Source organism: Centruroides vittatus, unplaced genomic scaffold (assembly GCF_030686945.1).
Source record: "Centruroides vittatus isolate TY-2023 unplaced genomic scaffold, ASM3068694v2 contig_577, whole genome shotgun sequence".
Lineage (NCBI taxonomy): Eukaryota > Metazoa > Arthropoda > Arachnida > Scorpiones > Buthidae > Centruroides > Centruroides vittatus.
In genome coordinates this window covers 1,353,413-1,371,025 of record NW_027122345.1, presented here as the reverse complement: position 1 = coordinate 1,371,025, position 17,613 = coordinate 1,353,413, and the positions used below count along the sequence as shown (strand labels likewise).

Here is a 17,613-nt window from a genome sequence, read left to right as displayed (position 1 = left end):
AGGGCCTCTTTCAGCAAGCCCGTTATAGGTTCGGCCAGGCTCACAATGGGGTGGTCGGGTGGTGAGGAACAGGACCCGACATATCCGGACGGACCATCCTCAAAAAACTTTGGGGATTTTCCGATTCCGGGTCTTCCAGAGCAGTAGGCTGCTACCTTGGCCGCTCGGCCGTCAAAACCCATGGCTTGTGGATGGTGAGGAGAATAATGGGCTTTGCCAAAAGAAGAACCTCTTAATGCCCATAGAATGGAAAGAGTTAAAATAAAACGAGATTGAACGTCTCTCCGGCACAACTGTGATTCCGTTTGGAAAAATTAGCCGGATGTTGAATGTTGTTATATTTCGTTGGTATAAAGACAAAGTAATAAAATAAAAACACAATTCAAATTACACAATTTTCTATATAAGAACTTGATACTATTTTACAAATAAACTTTTCTTACTGTTTCTGTGTTTCTAATGAGAGGGATTTTTTTTAAAAATTTGTATGGAAGATTTTTTCCTACAACCTGGCAACACTTTATTTCCATAAACAAAAATGGCTGATCGTAAAGATTTGCCGGAAAGACTTACCGCTAAAGATCCGACGTAAGATTATTATTTATTATTTTCGGAAAGTAGATTTAAAAACACTAAACTATATAAGCACGTATACACACTCGTATAGAGTCATATTTATTTATAATATTTTGATGATAGAGCTTTTGCATATTTTATTTTTTAATATAGAAGTTTTGCATACGTAACTACGAAAGATCGTCTGCCAGTGATTTTGACTCAGGTGATTGATTATTTGTGTCAAGAAAAAAATGAAATTGCCAAGCAATATGGAGAGGTATGATTCAAATATAATGTAATATAACAGCCGCATAATTGGCTATATTACGCGTGTCATTGTGACGTGCAGATTAAAAACAATAGAGAGATAATGTCGTAGTTTACGTTGGTAAAATAAAAAGAAGTGTTTTCAGTAATATTTAAGTGCTCTATCAATTATTAGGTCTTTTTAAAATTGCCACATAAATAATAGTTACTATAATAAATTTTTAACCAATGTAAAGTATTACGAACGTATTTTTAGTAAAAAGAGTTAAAGTAGTAACATTATCTTATCTATTCAGTTTTAGTTTGGATTCATGCAGTTCAGGTAGTTGTCTATATGCTTTGTTTATATTGTCTTGGTTGTTCATTTCTTATAATAATAATCTTATATTATCAGATACAACTATAAGGAGTGAATTTACTTCTCTTAATTGAAACAACTTTTGTACTTAGACTTACAGTATTTTTTTGTTTGTTGTTTTAGTATTAATCTTACTCTACCATTATTTAAAAATAAGAATTAGACTTATAAATATAAACGTCTTAACTACCCGATACATTGCAATAACACACCTCCAATTGCCATATATCATTGGGCAATTGGAGGTGTATCTAATCATAACACCTCTCTCCAGGGTCAAATTCATTAATAATTTACAATTATTATTACCAAATTATAGCCCAACAGTATACGGCAATTGGAGGTGTGTTACGAATTAGACTTATTTTATGAGATACCAGCTGCTGTTTGGATGTACACATAAGTGAGCTTATCAATGATAAAACATTAAAAGAAAGTCACAATTGTCATGAAATATGTCCATGTTAACCTTTCTGCAGTGGGATAGTCAGGTATGGTGCTATCCCTTAGTAGTGGAGAATATACCTGGGAAATTTTTAAAGTATTTTTTCACGCGATTTTTCTCATTATCGTTTTGGAAAAAGGTTTTGTAAACAGTTATGTCTAGTAAAGAAAAGTCTTTTTTTATTGTTACATAATTCCTTTTTTATGTGAATTTTTTTTGCAATAGTTTTTGGTGAAACCCCGAAAAGAATTTAGTGGATATATATGTCCCTCACCACTTGCCACACGATTTTCCTTGATGTATATATACGTCCCTTACTGCTGAGTGGTTAAGCATTTGTATGACTGATTTATCACAGCTCTTAATATATTTTTTTTAAAGATGATCATTATTCCTATTAATTTCAATACTTGTAGCAAAATTCAACTCATCAATCATTCCTTTCTGTTCAAGAGTAATATTTTGTTTACAGTAGTATCAAAAGAATACATTTTGATGAATTATTGTTGTTAGTATTTTCAGATCTTTTCTGAGATTTAAACATTACCTCTAAATCTAGATCTTTAGCATCCATTTCATATTTTTTTGATTTACTTAATGGAGACTTCCTTCTCTTAGTAAGTGATCTTTTGAAGAGACCTGGATTAGGTTTTTATCCCAGACATTAATAACTAAGTTCTTAAGATTCTGTTCAGAATTTAAAAGCTCAACTATTTTAAGCATATGTTCTAATTCTTATTAAATTGAGCCTTTTGTAAAACACAACTCATTTCCACAGCAAAAATGCTTCCTTACTTATGAAGTAAAATTCAGGTCAGTACCATAACACCTCCTGATCTTACTATATCATAATAAAATTGTTAGACAGATATATAAATTATTTAATTATTTTAAAAATATTTGTTAAAGTAAAAACTTTTAAATATTTTAAAATAAAATTACATCATTAATAATATAAATTTGTATGTTAAATTTAGGAATCAAGAGAAGAATTAAAACAAATAATCGGATATATGTCAAAACTTTGTTATGAAATACAAACGAATAAACAGCTAATTATGTTACAAACAAATGAAAATGATGCTCAAATTTGGAATGAATATTTATCTAAAGAAATGTTAAGGTTAAACAGACCACCTCAGTGGTTTGAGGATGAATGGCTATATACAGAAAATTATATGTATCGAAAGATAAGAGAAGCATTTGAATTGAGGCAAGTTATGAATTTAATTTATATAAACATATATTTGTAAACAATTTTTATCTTTGTTGTATTAAAATACAGTAAAACCTTGGTTATACATTTTTGAGAGAGATTTGAAAAAAATGTATAACTGAAAACTGTTTTTCTTTACAGATGAGTCAGACCAGTGAATCTATATTTAAGAGGCACTATATTATTCATATGAATGATATAGTGTTGCAGCTGAATGCTGAGTTTAAATGTCTTTGAATATAATACTAAATATAATTGTTACTAATGTTTATGTATAATTTATTTGGGAAGAGGATTAGATAAAAACAAAATTATCATTATTCAAGGCTAATTTTTTAAATAAAAAAGATATTTTTATTCGATCTGTTCTTTCCAGGAGCACAATTTTGTGGATGATGATTGTCATAGAGGCATGTGAGAGAGAGAACATTTCTTCAGTGTGTGCATTGAATATTTGCAGATTTTTACAATAAGATTTACATATGTCACTGGTAAAACAAACTTGATTAATGTTTAAAAACACTTCTCCATCATCAACTAATTTGGAGGAGAATCATTTGTACTGTATCATATTTGAAAATATCAGAGCACTTGGTGTTTTTTTTTCTACTGCCTTTGCAACTTCCAAAATTGATGAAGAATCCTCAGTTACAATTAGGTCTTGATTTTGAAGGATTCTTTTACAATATTGTAATCTTGTCATGCAGTGATTCTTCTTCAGAACACACTTCTATGTTGTTGATATTAGCATGAGATATCAAAGTCATCTTTTCATTCTTTAGAGAATGAAGATGCAATTACAGACATATTTAGGTTAAATAATGACTTTGTTATCAGAGTAAGTACATACTGTACATGAATATACAGAAAGTGTTTTGTTTTTAAATAAATATTATTAGATAGCATTTGTTACTTGCTTTTGACATTGACTTGTTACTTGAAACAGGTGGAATTTATTGTTTTATTACCTTGTTTATTGTGCATTTGTAGGTTTCTAAAGGTAAATCAGTTTTTTTGTCTGATAAATTTAAAAGTACCAAGAATAAAGTGAAAATGATAGTTTTAGTGAAAAAATATTCACATTATCACAAAGATTCGAAACATCAACCTCACAATTATGAAACTAGTGCACTCCCACTGAGCAACCAGCAACTCTACAAATGATGGAAATTTTAAAGATTTTTAAGTAATTTGCAATTTTAAACCTCAATTTTCTCATTTAATTTTGAGTATTTTACCCTACTGCTTGGCACATGTCAGTCATTGGGAATATACTATAACCTCTGAGTTTGATCAAAATCAGTGACCCCAATGTCATGCTATTCTCTTGTCAATTTGAGACTTTGTTTGAAAAAACCTGTTTTGAGAAAACAGTCCTTGATTGTCTCTACTGTGACCCTTTACATGAGGATGCAAAATAATTTAATGCCTAAAAGTTAAATTAAAACTATGTACTACAATTTTCAGTACAATAAAAATATTAAATCTATTGTACTAACCTGTAAAACATGGATTTTAGTTTCTTTTCTCCTTTCCCATATCTATCCAATAGAATAGCAAAATGTACAAACAATTGTCTGTAGTAGGTCTTAAAATTCTTCCTGATGCCAAGATCTAATGGTTGAAGGATACTAATGCAATTTGCAAGAAAAAATTCTATTTTTATGTTTTGTATCATGGGAGGATGTGTTATCATTTTGTAATTTTAATTTAGAAGTACTGGTACTTGCTGGATGAAGTTACATGTACTTGATTCAATTTTTTAATGCTAATAATAATTGCTATTTACAGTAGATGCAGCAATACCTGACTCTTTAGCCAGTTTTGCATGAGCTATCTTTGGGTTTTCTTCTAATAGTAACAAATTTTTTAGCCATACTTTCATGTTGCTATTTTTGTGAAGCCATTCTTATTAGCCTAAATATTGAGGAAAACACAGTGAATGTAAGTGATCTTAAAATTACAATATAAATGAAGTGGAAGAAATGAAAGGTGCAAAACTTTGTTGGAAAGTAAAGATGCAAACTAGAGATTGTGTATTTATACTACATTTAAAGTCACTGTTAATAAATGAATTTTTCTCTAACCAATCACAGCATGAAATTTAAAATGTTTGGAAGGCTTAATTTTCAAATTTAAGTTTGAAATTGTTTACAGTTGAGATTTTCCAGCCGGTCAGTTCAAAACATAATTTCAATTTCCAAATGTTAAATGGGCAGGAATCCAAGAAAATCTGTTTAATTCAATTATCAACAATCAATTTCTAACTTAAAATTTAAATTACAAACAAATGAAATTTATTGACAATTTAAATTTCAAAGTTCATTAACATTGGATTGTTAGATTAATTAGCTTCATATTTATACAATTCTCTTAAACTTCTACAATTAAAACTGTCTAACTGTTTCTAATTGTTGCTTCCTTTCCTAAAGTGAAAAATGACATCTTTCTTATGACTACCCACAGTTTTCACAGCTGAAGAAGGGCCACTTTATGAAAGACAGCAATCAGAAATTGAAGGGTGAGAAATGTAAACAAACCCAGAACTAAATTTCCCAATTTATTGAAAGATATTTTATTTCAATCTAGTAAAAGTAAAAACCAGGAAAACATATAAGCAAATTTTTGTGTGGTGTTGGAACTGACAAATTAAATGTATAAGTGAAAAAACAAATAAATGAAAGAAAATAATGTTAGATTATATGAGACTTAGCTGGAACCTTTCAAATAAAATAAAAAACCTTTCAAATAAAATAAAAAACCTTTCAAAACCTTTTATAAATGTGATAAATGTATAATCAAGGTTTTACTATAATATGAAAAACAAACAATTTTTCATAATTTATGTAATTTTACAGAGATGTCTGGAGATGTGTGCTATTTTTATTCCATATCATTTGATAGTATACCACAATGCAACATTTGGATGATCTTCCATAGTGTTGCTCATATTTAGCTATTAAACATAAAAGAAACCCAGAAACCTTCATGTGACCAGCCTGTTGGTCCAGTATGAATGAAGGTTTAAATACCTATGATTGGTGGTTTTATCTACTTGGCAATTGATGAGCCACCATTTTAATTCCATTCTTGGAAGAATTTTCGGTCATTGTCAACTGGGCGACAGACAAGTGAGCAGTTGTCAACTGGGCTACCACTAACTGGGTGCCAGACATCCAGCTGACAAAATAAGAGATGAATAATAGATAAAATATAAAATTTTTGTTTTCTTTATAAAAATTGCCATTCTTTTCTATTGATCATCTACCCAGTAAAATTTCAATAATATTTTTTAAGAAAGAGTTAAAAGAACAATTCTGTAATTAACAAACATATTTATATGTATTACATACTTTATTTATTTATATACAGGGTTCCTACGCACCTGGAAAGTCAGGGATTTTCATTGGTTTCGGAAAAAGTCATGGAATGTCAGGGAATTTGTCAAAAATTGTCAAAAAGTCAGGGAATTTATCGAAAATTGTCAAAAAGTCAGGGAATTTGTCTCCTTAGCTGCCTCGTTGATTTTGTTTGCTGAATATGGCTGACCAAGCGTAGCCATCTGCAGGTGGCAAGAAGTAATGCTGCAATCTTTAATAAGAAAATATACCAGAATCCGAAATGGCTTTTTCACCGTTCTGAAGCCATATAATTTTACAGTTGTGGATTAATAACAGGATAAACTACTATTATGTAATAGTTTTTAATTTTAATAATTCAGCGATTATAAAAAGATAAATTTGTTAATTAGAATAAAAATAACTAATTAAAATTAGTTTACAAACTTTTAAAACTTGAGATCGTAATTTATTAGAATATTCACTTCAAAATAGCTAAATAGATCAGTAAAAATCGGTAATTTAATTGTTTTTCACATTTAAAACATTAGTGTACAACATAAAAAAAACTATAAATAGCTACCCGACATTTACAGTAAAATGCTGGTGCTGATTAGTAGTTTTTTACATTTGTTGTTACAATTTTCCTTGAAAGTACTGTACTGCAAGCATATTTTCCCCCCTCTCCCATTAATTTCTGCAACTTCGATACATAGTTTAATAATTCATTTCTGTTCAACTAATTTAATAATTAGTTTAACAGAAATGATGTTGGGTAACATAGCCACTGATTTTGGCAAATTTAGGGATCATACCTGTAATAGATATACTGTAGTTATAGTTTTGAAAATCAACTGGATCAGCGTTTCTCAACCTTTTTTGGCCTGCGGACCGATAAAATTTGTGAAAAAAATTTTGCGGACCGGTGGTGTTTTAACAAAAAACTTTACTATATATTAAAGAATTACTACAGAAGTAAATTGTAAAATTATCATCAACATTTATACATTATAAAATTTTTATTTATTAAATTATCACTATTTTTTTCAATAAGAAAATTTTTAATGCAGAGCGGTAAAAATTCTCTGCGGACCGATCAAGAATCTCCACGGACCGGTGGTTGAGAAACAGTGAACTAGATAATCCAATAGTTTAACCAATGTTAACTTGCTTATAATTAATTATAAATTTAAAAAGCTGATAAATTTAATAAAAAAATTAATCAAATGTATTTTAACTTTTTAGTATCTTAGTGCGAAACAACACCAAAACTATTTTTATAGTTATGTTGCAAAAGAACGAGATTTTATAGTTACGATTCTATGCGCTGAACTTCTATATTTTATTAATGTATAATTGTAATTTCGTTTGATGTTTATTTCTGTATTTATTTTATTTTATTTAAATTCTATAACATTAGTTCGTTTAATTAAAATTTGCTATAAAAGTGAGAAAGATGGTTTGTGATATGATTTGCAATAATTATAAGAATTGTAATTAAGGGTTAAAATAAATAAATTTTGTCTGAATTATTAAGAAAATTTTATGAAAAGATGAAATTTAATGCAAAATTAAATAAATAATGAATAAAAATTATTAAAAATAATTATTAAAACTCTGGCTTTACATCGAAACCGAAATCAAAATGGCGGCAACAGAACATTTTTTTTTCTTTTAATGAGTTGCCAATTCAGCTAATTTAGTGGATTTATGAACAATCTAGCTAAAAAAACCAAACAGTTCTAATGGAAACAGTATGATTTGAGTATTTTTATTAAAAAATGTCTAGCTGTAAATTTGAATTTTGAGTTGGTTGGCAACACTACTTTTAATTAATATATATGCAGATGCGGATTGGATGTCGTTTGAATGTTGTACTTAGTATTGTGACAAAACAAGTCTTACACATTGCTATCTGATCTGGTTCATCTGTCTTTTAATAATAATGTTCGAGGTTTGTGTTTTTCTACATTTTTAAATTATAATGGCACGGAAACAAACGAGGTTTAATCTCCAATGGCTAGATCCAGCTATTCATCCAGAATTCAATTCCTGGTTAGGAACTGTAAAAGATGATGATACAAAAGCATTTTGCTGCATTTGTTGTAAAGTTTTCTCGTTAAGCAATATGGGAAAGCGTGCATTAATATCCCATGCAAATAGTTCTAGTCATGTTGAAATAAAAAGATTGAAGTCGGAACAAACTTCGCTGGTAAGGTTTTTAACCCCAACAAATTCAAACTCTTCTAATAGTCAACAAAATGTGTGTGAAACGGCTTCTGTTGTGGAAGATAGATCTAAGATCATTAATGAACAGTCTCTCACCAAATCAACATTTCTTAGCAGCACATTGACGCCTTTTGTGATAAAAGATGATGTAATAAAAGCAGAGATAACTTGGGCATTGGCAGTTGTAAAGAAAAAGATGTCACTCAATTCATGCTCTGATATTAAAAACATTTTCAAAAAAATGTTTCCTGACAGTGCTATAGCCACACAATTTCAATTGGGTCCAGATAAAGCTTCCTATATAATAAATTATGGCCTAGCCCATTATTTCAGAGAAAAATTGATTGATGCTGTTACAAGTTGTGATAATATTACTATCTCCTTTGACGAATCACTAAACAAAGTTGCTCAAAGAACTCAAATGGATCTTGTGATAAAATACTGGGATGAGAGTAAAGATAAGGTTATGACCAGATATTTAAATAGCGTCTTTCTGGATCATACTACAGCAGATGATCTTCTCTCTGCATTTCTCAATGGCCTTTCAGACACTCATCTTGATCTAGCAAAAATTCTTCATATCTGTATGGATGGACCAAATGTAAACATAAGTTTTCTGAATAAATTAGAAGATCACATGGAGACACAGAATGTTGGTAAATCATTTGTGAGAATGGGAACATGTGGTTTACATGTAGTCCATGGTGCTGTAAAAGCTGGTTTTAAAGTAGTAGATTGGAATTTGTTACCACTGCTACGGAATTTGTACTATTTGCTAAAAGACTCACCCACTCGGCGTGCTGAATACATTGCTATAAGTGGAAGCAGATTGTTTTCCAAAAAGTTTGGTTCTACAAGGTGGTTGGAGAATGGAGAGTGCTTAGAACGTGCAGCAGAAGTTATTGAATCTGTGAAGACATACATAAACAACAGTACAAAGTTGAAAGACAGCAAGGTGGCTACATTCTTGAGACAGGCACTCAATGATCCCTTTATTAAAGTTAAACTTTTATTTTTTTGGTCAATATGTACACAAAGCGAGAGCTTTCTCACTTGATTTCAGAGCAACAAACCTCTTGCACCTTATCTTTATAAAGCAGTTGTTCAATTATTAATGAATCTGATGAGAAAGTTTGTGAAAAATGACAGGGTCACCGACAAGCAGTTTCTAAAAATAGATTTAAATGCTAATGAAAACTTGGTACATCTTAAGAATTTGGATATTGGTTTTGGAGCAAAAAAGGTTTTAAAAGAATTGAAAGTAAGCGATAAAGATATTCTGTGTTTTCTAAGAGATTGTCAAAAAGTGCTGAAAGTGATGACACCAAAGATTATTGAGAAGGGACCTGTCAAGTACAAATGTGTGAAGGCTTTGAGCAGCTTAGACCCAGAAATTATTAAAATGCAATCAAATGTTGGAAAATTGTATTTCAATGCTTTACTGGAGATTCTACATGATACAAACAGGATTGATGAAAGATGTGCTGTCAAAGCAAAAGAACAGTATAATATACTCTGCAATAAAGTATCCATAAAACCCCTATTCTACAAAGTTTGAGGACTTCATATCTGAAAGGAGTGATGATGATGGTCTGGACACATTTTATTGTGAAATTATGAAGGATGATAGGCAACTGCAAGATCTATGGTCTATTATCAAAATTTCTCTTTCTTTCTCACATGGGAATGCAAGTGTTGAGAGTGGTTTTTCAGTTAACAAATCACTGTTGAGTGAAAATCTTAAGGAAGAAAGTTTAGTTGCTCAACGCTTAGTTTATGATGGGATCCATTTTGCCGGTGGTATTGATCAAAATAAATATTAAAAAACAAAAACCGTAATGTTTCCAGCAATAAAAACTATTTAATAATAACGTTTTCGACTGTTTTAAACAGCCATCATCAGTTACAACGAACTTAAACAAAAAAGAATGCAGAAAAAATAGAACACAAGCAATACAAATATTTAAAATTCAAAAATAATTCCAAAGTAAAAAATGCCGTCGTATATTAGAAACTAACAAAAGCAAGGAGGGTCAAATATGGACGGACGTTTATAGAAAACCCAGCTATCAGCCCATTATTATACCAAAAAATTCTTTCGATCCTATGAATTTTAAGTATGCAGCTTTTCATGCCTGGATCAAACGTGCTCACACACATTGCACCAGTGTTATTGACACCTACAAGGAGTTAGGTTACATCCGCACTACAGCATTACAACACGGATATCGGGGTAAGGAGATTGATGGGCTTATCGACAAATTTCGGAAGGCAAAAAATCGGCAGCTTCCTCCTATGAATCAAGGAAGAAAAGTGATTCTCAATTATTTTCCATTCTTGCACACGATGATTAAGAAAGTAGCCAGAAATAACAACATAAAGGTGTTGTATCGACGTAATCCTACAGTATATCGATTATTAAGAAACGACAAGAAGAAAGAAAACCAGAGTTTTAAGACGGGGGTATATTCTATACCTTTAAAAGATCGCCGATTTAACACAGATCTGGTATACGTTGGTGCAACTATGAGACATTTAAAGCAGAGGCTTAAGGAGCATAGATACTCCATCAATAAGAGCTTAGATTCTACTGTGCTAGCAGCTTTCGCTAAGCATCAAGATGTCGACGTTCATTGGGACAAAGCATCTATTATTAGGGCCACGACCAACAAACAAATGCTGAAACATCTAGAAAAGCTGGAAATATACAAAGCCCACGTTAACACGGGTTGCATTAACCATAGGGATGCAGATGCTTTATCCACGGCATGGAAGTCGTTTTACCGAAATGCATAACGTTTCTTTTCTTGTAATAGAAATATTTTTGCGGAAGTATTTTTGTTATTTGTTTTTATTTTTATTCTTACTACGATATTTAGCGCATGCGCAGTTTTGTTAGTTTCTAATATACGACGGCATTTTTTACTTTGGAATTATTTTTGAATTTTAAATATTTGTATTGCTTGTGTTCTATTTTTTCTGCATTCTTTTTTGTTTAAGTTCGTTGTAACTGATGATGGCTGTTTAAAACAGTCGAAAACGTTATTATTAAATAGTTTTTATTGCTGGAAACATTACGGTTTTTGTTTTTTAATAGTTTATCTTTCCAGTACTGGTTTAATTATTGATCAAATAAATATAGACCAGAAAATGTTATTAACAGTCAGAGGATCTAGACAGCGATATATTGCATCTCTGCAACAGAAAAAAGATATTCAGAAGCAGCAGGCATTGAGAGCTGAAGAAAAAAGAAAACTTACACAACAACTTAAGGATTTAAAACAACACAAGAAAATGTTAAGAAAAGATCATGAAAAGGAAGAAAAAGAGATTGAAATGAAAATAAATACACTTGAGGAGAAAAAGCTAAAACTACATTAATAGGTCTTCTATTTTGTGAATTGTAATTAATTTTTTATTTTCTAATTATCTGTATTTTGAAAAAAAGAGAATTAATACTAAGAAGTTTCTCTGTATTTTGATTGTCCATTTTGTAAAAATAAAAAGATTTTACAATAAATTAGATACATTTGTTAGAGAAGCTATACTGTAAACTTACACCTATCCCTCTTTATTTCAAAATTGTGTAAAAATAGATTGTATATAATGTGGTTGACAAAAGAAAACTAATTCTTTTTTTACATGATCAAGTTTTTTGAGGGAAAAAATGCTTTATTTGAAAATTTTTAAATTTAACTTTTTGTTAAAATTATGTTGCTGTTTAAAAAAAAGTTAGTCTTTTTGTTGAAAGATTGGTTTTAAAATTACGTGTTTCTAAGTCGAGAGTTCATTTTAAGCACAGTACAGTACTATTTGTACTGTATATCAAATACCGTTTGTTGATTTTATGCTATCTTGTATTTACTAGATTTACATGCAAATAATAATGATAAGTAATGATAAAATAAAAAGCTCATGTTTCATTTGTTGCTTATTTTTTCATTACATTGAAGTTTTGGATTCTATCAAACATTTTTCTACAAGATGTACCGGTATGTACTGTATTTTTTTAATATGGCTGTCTTTGAAACATATCAACTGTGCAAAAAAGAGGGATAGATATACTCAATCAATGTTCATGGTAAATAAAATGCTGTTTCATTATGTCGATATTCCACACTGTAAGAAATGTGAGGGTCAGGGAATTTGGACAAAGTTGGTCAGGGAAAATCAGGGAATTCAAAACAAGAATTTGAGTAGGAACCCTGTATATACTTTTACAATAGAAAAGTCTCAAAAGAAAATTAATATCTACCCCCGAAAATTAACAAATATGCATAAAAACAAAGATGACAATTATGTGAGGTTTCAGGTGGAGTCTAAAATCGTATTAATTGCATTGATATTACAGAATTCGTTAAAGCAAAAACAAAACAAAAGTTATGTAAGAAGGAGAGAGAATAAAATTTGTAGTTATCCAAATAAATGCGACACAGAGATAAATGAGGAGTCCTGAGGTGACTCACACACGTGTTAGGTCATAGATGAATGACAACCTGGAAAGATCAAACTTTGACACAAACGCTTGTATACAACAGATTGAAGTTAGAGTAAATCTGGAAAAGGGGAAAGTTTGACAGCCAAGGAGACATCACATGAGATCGTTAAAAATCTAAAGTGTCAGAAGAAAAGAAACAACGGGCTAAAATATGAGTGCAAGTTTCTTGGTTTTATCAGCATCTGGTCAGAGTCAAGGGATGGTGTCAGGTAGACCATCCAAGGCAGATCTTTCTTGTGACCCAAACCAATCTCAGTTTTCACCTGGAGACAAAAGAGAGATCACCAAATGGGAAGTGAGACAAGGAAATTAGGACCAATCAAAACAAGGGATTTGGGGAGAAAACCAATAAACTCCAAATCTCAAGGTCAAACAGGCAGTTCCTCGCTAATTGTGCACACAACAAATCTGTGTCGTTTGGTGAATCAAATCTCTGTCTGTTGGTCTATCGGTGTACGTGGTGCCATCTGAGTGACTAGCCTGGATTAACCACTCCCCTTCTCGATGAATACATCTTCATCACTGCCCTGGGGCCATCATCATCTATGTGCCATTGGACTCTTTGAAGTCTCTGCAACTACTATAGCCTTCAAAGAAACAAGTGACTTCTCTGTGTTGAACAACCATGCTCTATGGTTGAGTGAACTCCAGTAATAACATGTAAGCAATTATTGATTCAAATAAATGGGTTTCGTAAAGGTACGTGTGTTTGCTGTCTCTGTCACCTCCACCCACATGCAAACCATGCGACCCTAGACCATTCCTGATGCGGAATTAACCAATTCCCCCTGTAAGTTGGCTTACCCACAATTACACAAAATTAAAAGTATGAGGGTTATTCAAAAAGTAAGATAACAAGAGCTCTCCAGCACAAATTTTATTTCATAGGCAGATGTAGTGATACAGATTATTATGGCACTGGTACATATTATTTTTCAACATAGTCACGATGCTTTCCAAACATTTATTCCAACGATATACCAAGGTATCAATGCTGGCAGAGAAGAAATCTGCATCAAGTCCCTTCAGCCACACCATGATGGCTTGCTGAACTTCCATATCAGTTTCAAATCTCCCGCCACCCAGATGCTTTTTCAATGGTCTGAAGAGATGGAAATCACAGGGTTCCAGGTTGGGGCTATATGGAGGATGTTCCAGTAAATACCTCCCACTTGAAGCACCGTAACAATCCAGTTTGCTCAGTTTGCACATCTGTCATGCCTTTATCAAACTCAGTGCACCAAACCCACACCTGTTTTTGTGGCATGACATTACCACCCAGTGGCGTAGCATAGTGGGGCGGTAGGGGCGGCATTTTTTCACAATAAATAATAATAATAATATCTTGTAAAAATTTGAACCATTTCATTTCATATTTTTATCGCACCTACGATTCAGACTGATTGAAATGAGCGGAATTTTTCATTACTTATTCTGTGACGAAACTGGGGAATCCCCTTTCTTTAAATGAATGTATAATAATGACATCTTGCTCATTGTAGCGACTGACAACACTGTCTGTACAGTACAGACGGTGTTGTCAAGTCAGTACAGACTGTACTGACTTGTAGGGATTCCCCGTATTTTATTTAAGAGGGGGTGAAATTTTCCTCCACCCTGGGTGGCTGACACCCACGCTACACCACTGATTACCACCATACACCTCAACAAGTTGACAATGAATTTCTACTCAAGTTGCCCTTCAGACCAAATCACACTACACACTTCCACGTTTGACCATGTTTCCGTGAGTGCAGCCATTTTCAAAATGATGTTGCAAGAGTCTGGTGCAACATTTGCACCATCTAACACCTGTGTGATAAAGCTGTGGTCTTCTGCTACTGCCCTAATGGGAAATTCGAACAAGAGGTGGAATATGACACCCGTGAGAGCTCTTGTTGCCTTACTTTTTGAATCACCCTCGTACATTACAGTATACATTAAATACAATATAAATTGAAACAAAAAAGTATAAAAGATCTTTGAAAGAATTTGTTTTCAAAGAACTGCTTTTCTCTGATGTGCTTTAACTACTTCTGACACAATAATTAATGACTCTACAGTATGTTGTTCCAAAACTTATTCTTTTCCTAAGTTAGAAATAACTTGTAAACATATAACTCTACTTCATAAGTCTTAATCATATTTAAATTTATATATATTTTACCAATATTTACAAAAAAAATAAATAAAAATATCTGCCAAATTGAATGGTTGCTAACTGTGCAAAAATTTTTAAGTTTCTGTTACCTAGTTAACCGTTGCCCACTTGACTATTGATCAGTTGACTGTCACTCAGAATTTTAACATTTGATAATTGACATAATGTTGTTGCAACAAATTCTCAAATTATCAGTATCACTGAATAATGTGACAAGTATAGACATTAGCATAAAGTCATTTTATGGAGCATAATACATATGTATACAGAATAAAATAAAATTAATGTTAAATATTATTTTCTTTTTGTTTACAATGCTCTTGTCAAACTAAGAAAATTTTTTTTCATTTTGTTTAAGTGCATTTCTATTTATTTTCTAGAAACAATTCAGGTGGTTCAAAAATTCAACACATAATCCAATACAAGTAATTAGTGCTTTGCCTTAGGTTGTGTTCCACAAAATTGAGACAAAAATATGGAGTTGAAAAAAGCAGAATGACAAATAAGCAAATTAAGGAGTTTAAGCAAACTTTTATAAACAATAATGGTTAAGAAATGATAAATTCTTATAAATGATAAACATTTAATCTAAAAAAGTCCCTTTTTGATTTAAAAACTAACAATTTTAATAAATAAATAAATATGTATATATAATTATAATATATATATTACAACTTTTATAAATATGTTTCTGGTTTCATCTAAAGTAAATTTATTAATATTTTAAGAATTTACTGATGAAACTATGAAAAAATTTATTTATTACAATTGTATAATTTTTAACATGTAAGGATTACACAAAAACAGATTAGGAAAGGTTAGACTATTTGTTTAATTTTGTAAGCATTTTAAAAAATAAATTTATTATTGTCAATATTTAAAAATATGAAAAATATTTAAATTCTGTAACAGGTGTAGTTAAGATTTTAATCCAATACTGAACATTCAAAGTTTAAAGAGAACGTTTTTATAAAAAATGTTTATTATATTTGAATATTTAAAACAGAATAATACCAGAAGATATAAAAACTAAAATTAAACAATTGCAACAAAAATTTTAAATGCAATTACCATAGTTTAATTTTTAAGTTGTTGTTTTGCATAAGATAACTCAAACTTTGCTGTTAATTTTTTTTTTAAATTCTTAAGCCTTTAAATTTGGCATTAACATATATTGAAGAACTAATGAATCTCTGATGAATTTTCCTAATATGAACTTATTTAAGGATAGTCATTCTGTCATTGTATTTTATCACTTTACTATCATACTTAGAAAGATGCACTTTTTTGAATAAGAGAATTTATCCTGAATAAGATCAGGATTCAGTATCTTTTGATTGATTTATGTTTTCTATAAATAAAACACAAGACTATCCTTTGGCATTAATTTTAACTTTAAATAAAACAATAAAATATAAAAGCAGAAATTATAAATCTACAAGTACTTTTGATAATTTAACATTATTTAATTTTTATGTTTATGTAATAGTTTTCAAACTATTTTATTGAATTTAACATAATTTTCTTTTAAACTTACCTGATTCTGATAACATAAGTTAGCAGAATTACTTATATATAAGTAATTTCAATAATTTCTGTTTTTATATTTTATAACTTCAGTTAAAGTTAATGCCAGAAGACATTTTTCTACCTTATTTATGAATTATATTGATATTGTGTTATTTTTCATATTTATTCATCATATTTTCTATCTTCTAATTCAAAAGCAGTTTGTTTTGAGCCAGAAAAGTGCTATAGATATAAATGCTATTTTTTTTTTTTCAAAGAATATTCTGATAAAACAATATTAGTTTTGTTTACAACTAAGTCTTTTAGAGTTCCGATGTAAACTTGTATCCATTGTTCTGCTTTCTTCGTTGTAAATGTTAATATTTTTCAAACCTAGAAATTGATAGTAACAAATTATTTTTCAACCTTTTTTTCAGTTTTTAAAAACACCTAGTAATATTGATTTCTATAATCAAATATTTATTGTTTACAACTAATTTGATTTTTACACAACAATAATAGAATATAGTTATTAATTGTAAAGTATTTTTTCTTAAATGTGTTTTATACAAAATATCTTCTGACTGGAATGTAAGAAATTATGAAAATGTTAAATTTGACTTTTGTTAAATTTAGGTTGGTGCTTTTATATTATTTATTTAGATATAAGATGATTAAAAATATAATTTAATAAACGTATAACTGCTTACTGAAGAATCAATAAAATAAAATAATAAACCATTCAAACTTCAGCACAAATTGGATGATGGATGTTCACTGCGTTTGAAAACATTCTTAATATTAAAGAATTTGTGCTGAAGTTTGAATGGTTTTTTATTTTATTTTATAATTTAATATTCTAAAAGTTTATTAATATAAAATGCTATTAGGTAGCACCTTAAAATCAACTCCCAACCTCCATATAAAAGTTTAAGAGCACTATCTGTCAGCATTGATAAAGGCAGCAAGTTTTAGAAATGTATGAAGTTCTACTCTTAATAACAGAAAACAATTACTTTTGTTTCAATAACCAA

General features: G+C 30.2%; 2 protein-coding genes across 3 annotated transcripts in view; both read left to right on the top strand.

Annotated features, from left to right (window-relative positions):
- Window positions 1-495: 495 nt before the first annotated feature.
- Window positions 496-17,613, top strand: part of LOC136979076 (damage-control phosphatase ARMT1-like) — a 29,148-nt gene continuing 12,030 nt past the window's right edge. Inside the window, exons 1-3 of the mRNA XM_067274982.1 lie at window positions 496-588; window positions 730-835; window positions 2,606-2,841. Coding sequence (XP_067131083.1) covers window positions 539-588; window positions 730-835; window positions 2,606-2,841 — 392 coding nt within the window. The 5' untranslated portion in view covers window positions 496-538. The remainder of the gene's footprint in view (window positions 589-729; window positions 836-2,605; window positions 2,842-17,613) is intronic.
- On the top strand, window positions 8,045-11,788 carry LOC136979077 (uncharacterized). Of its 2 annotated transcripts, none has more exons than XM_067274983.1 (2): window positions 8,045-10,208; window positions 11,575-11,788. In XM_067274983.1, exon 1 carries the CDS (start codon window positions 8,167-8,169, stop codon window positions 9,466-9,468), a length of 1,302 nt encoding a protein of 433 aa, XP_067131084.1. In that variant the 5' UTR covers window positions 8,045-8,166; the 3' UTR covers window positions 9,469-10,208; window positions 11,575-11,788. The 2 variants fall into 2 exon arrangements, with proteins under 2 accessions (XP_067131084.1, XP_067131085.1); XM_067274984.1 differs by having other exon boundaries at window positions 8,045-10,251.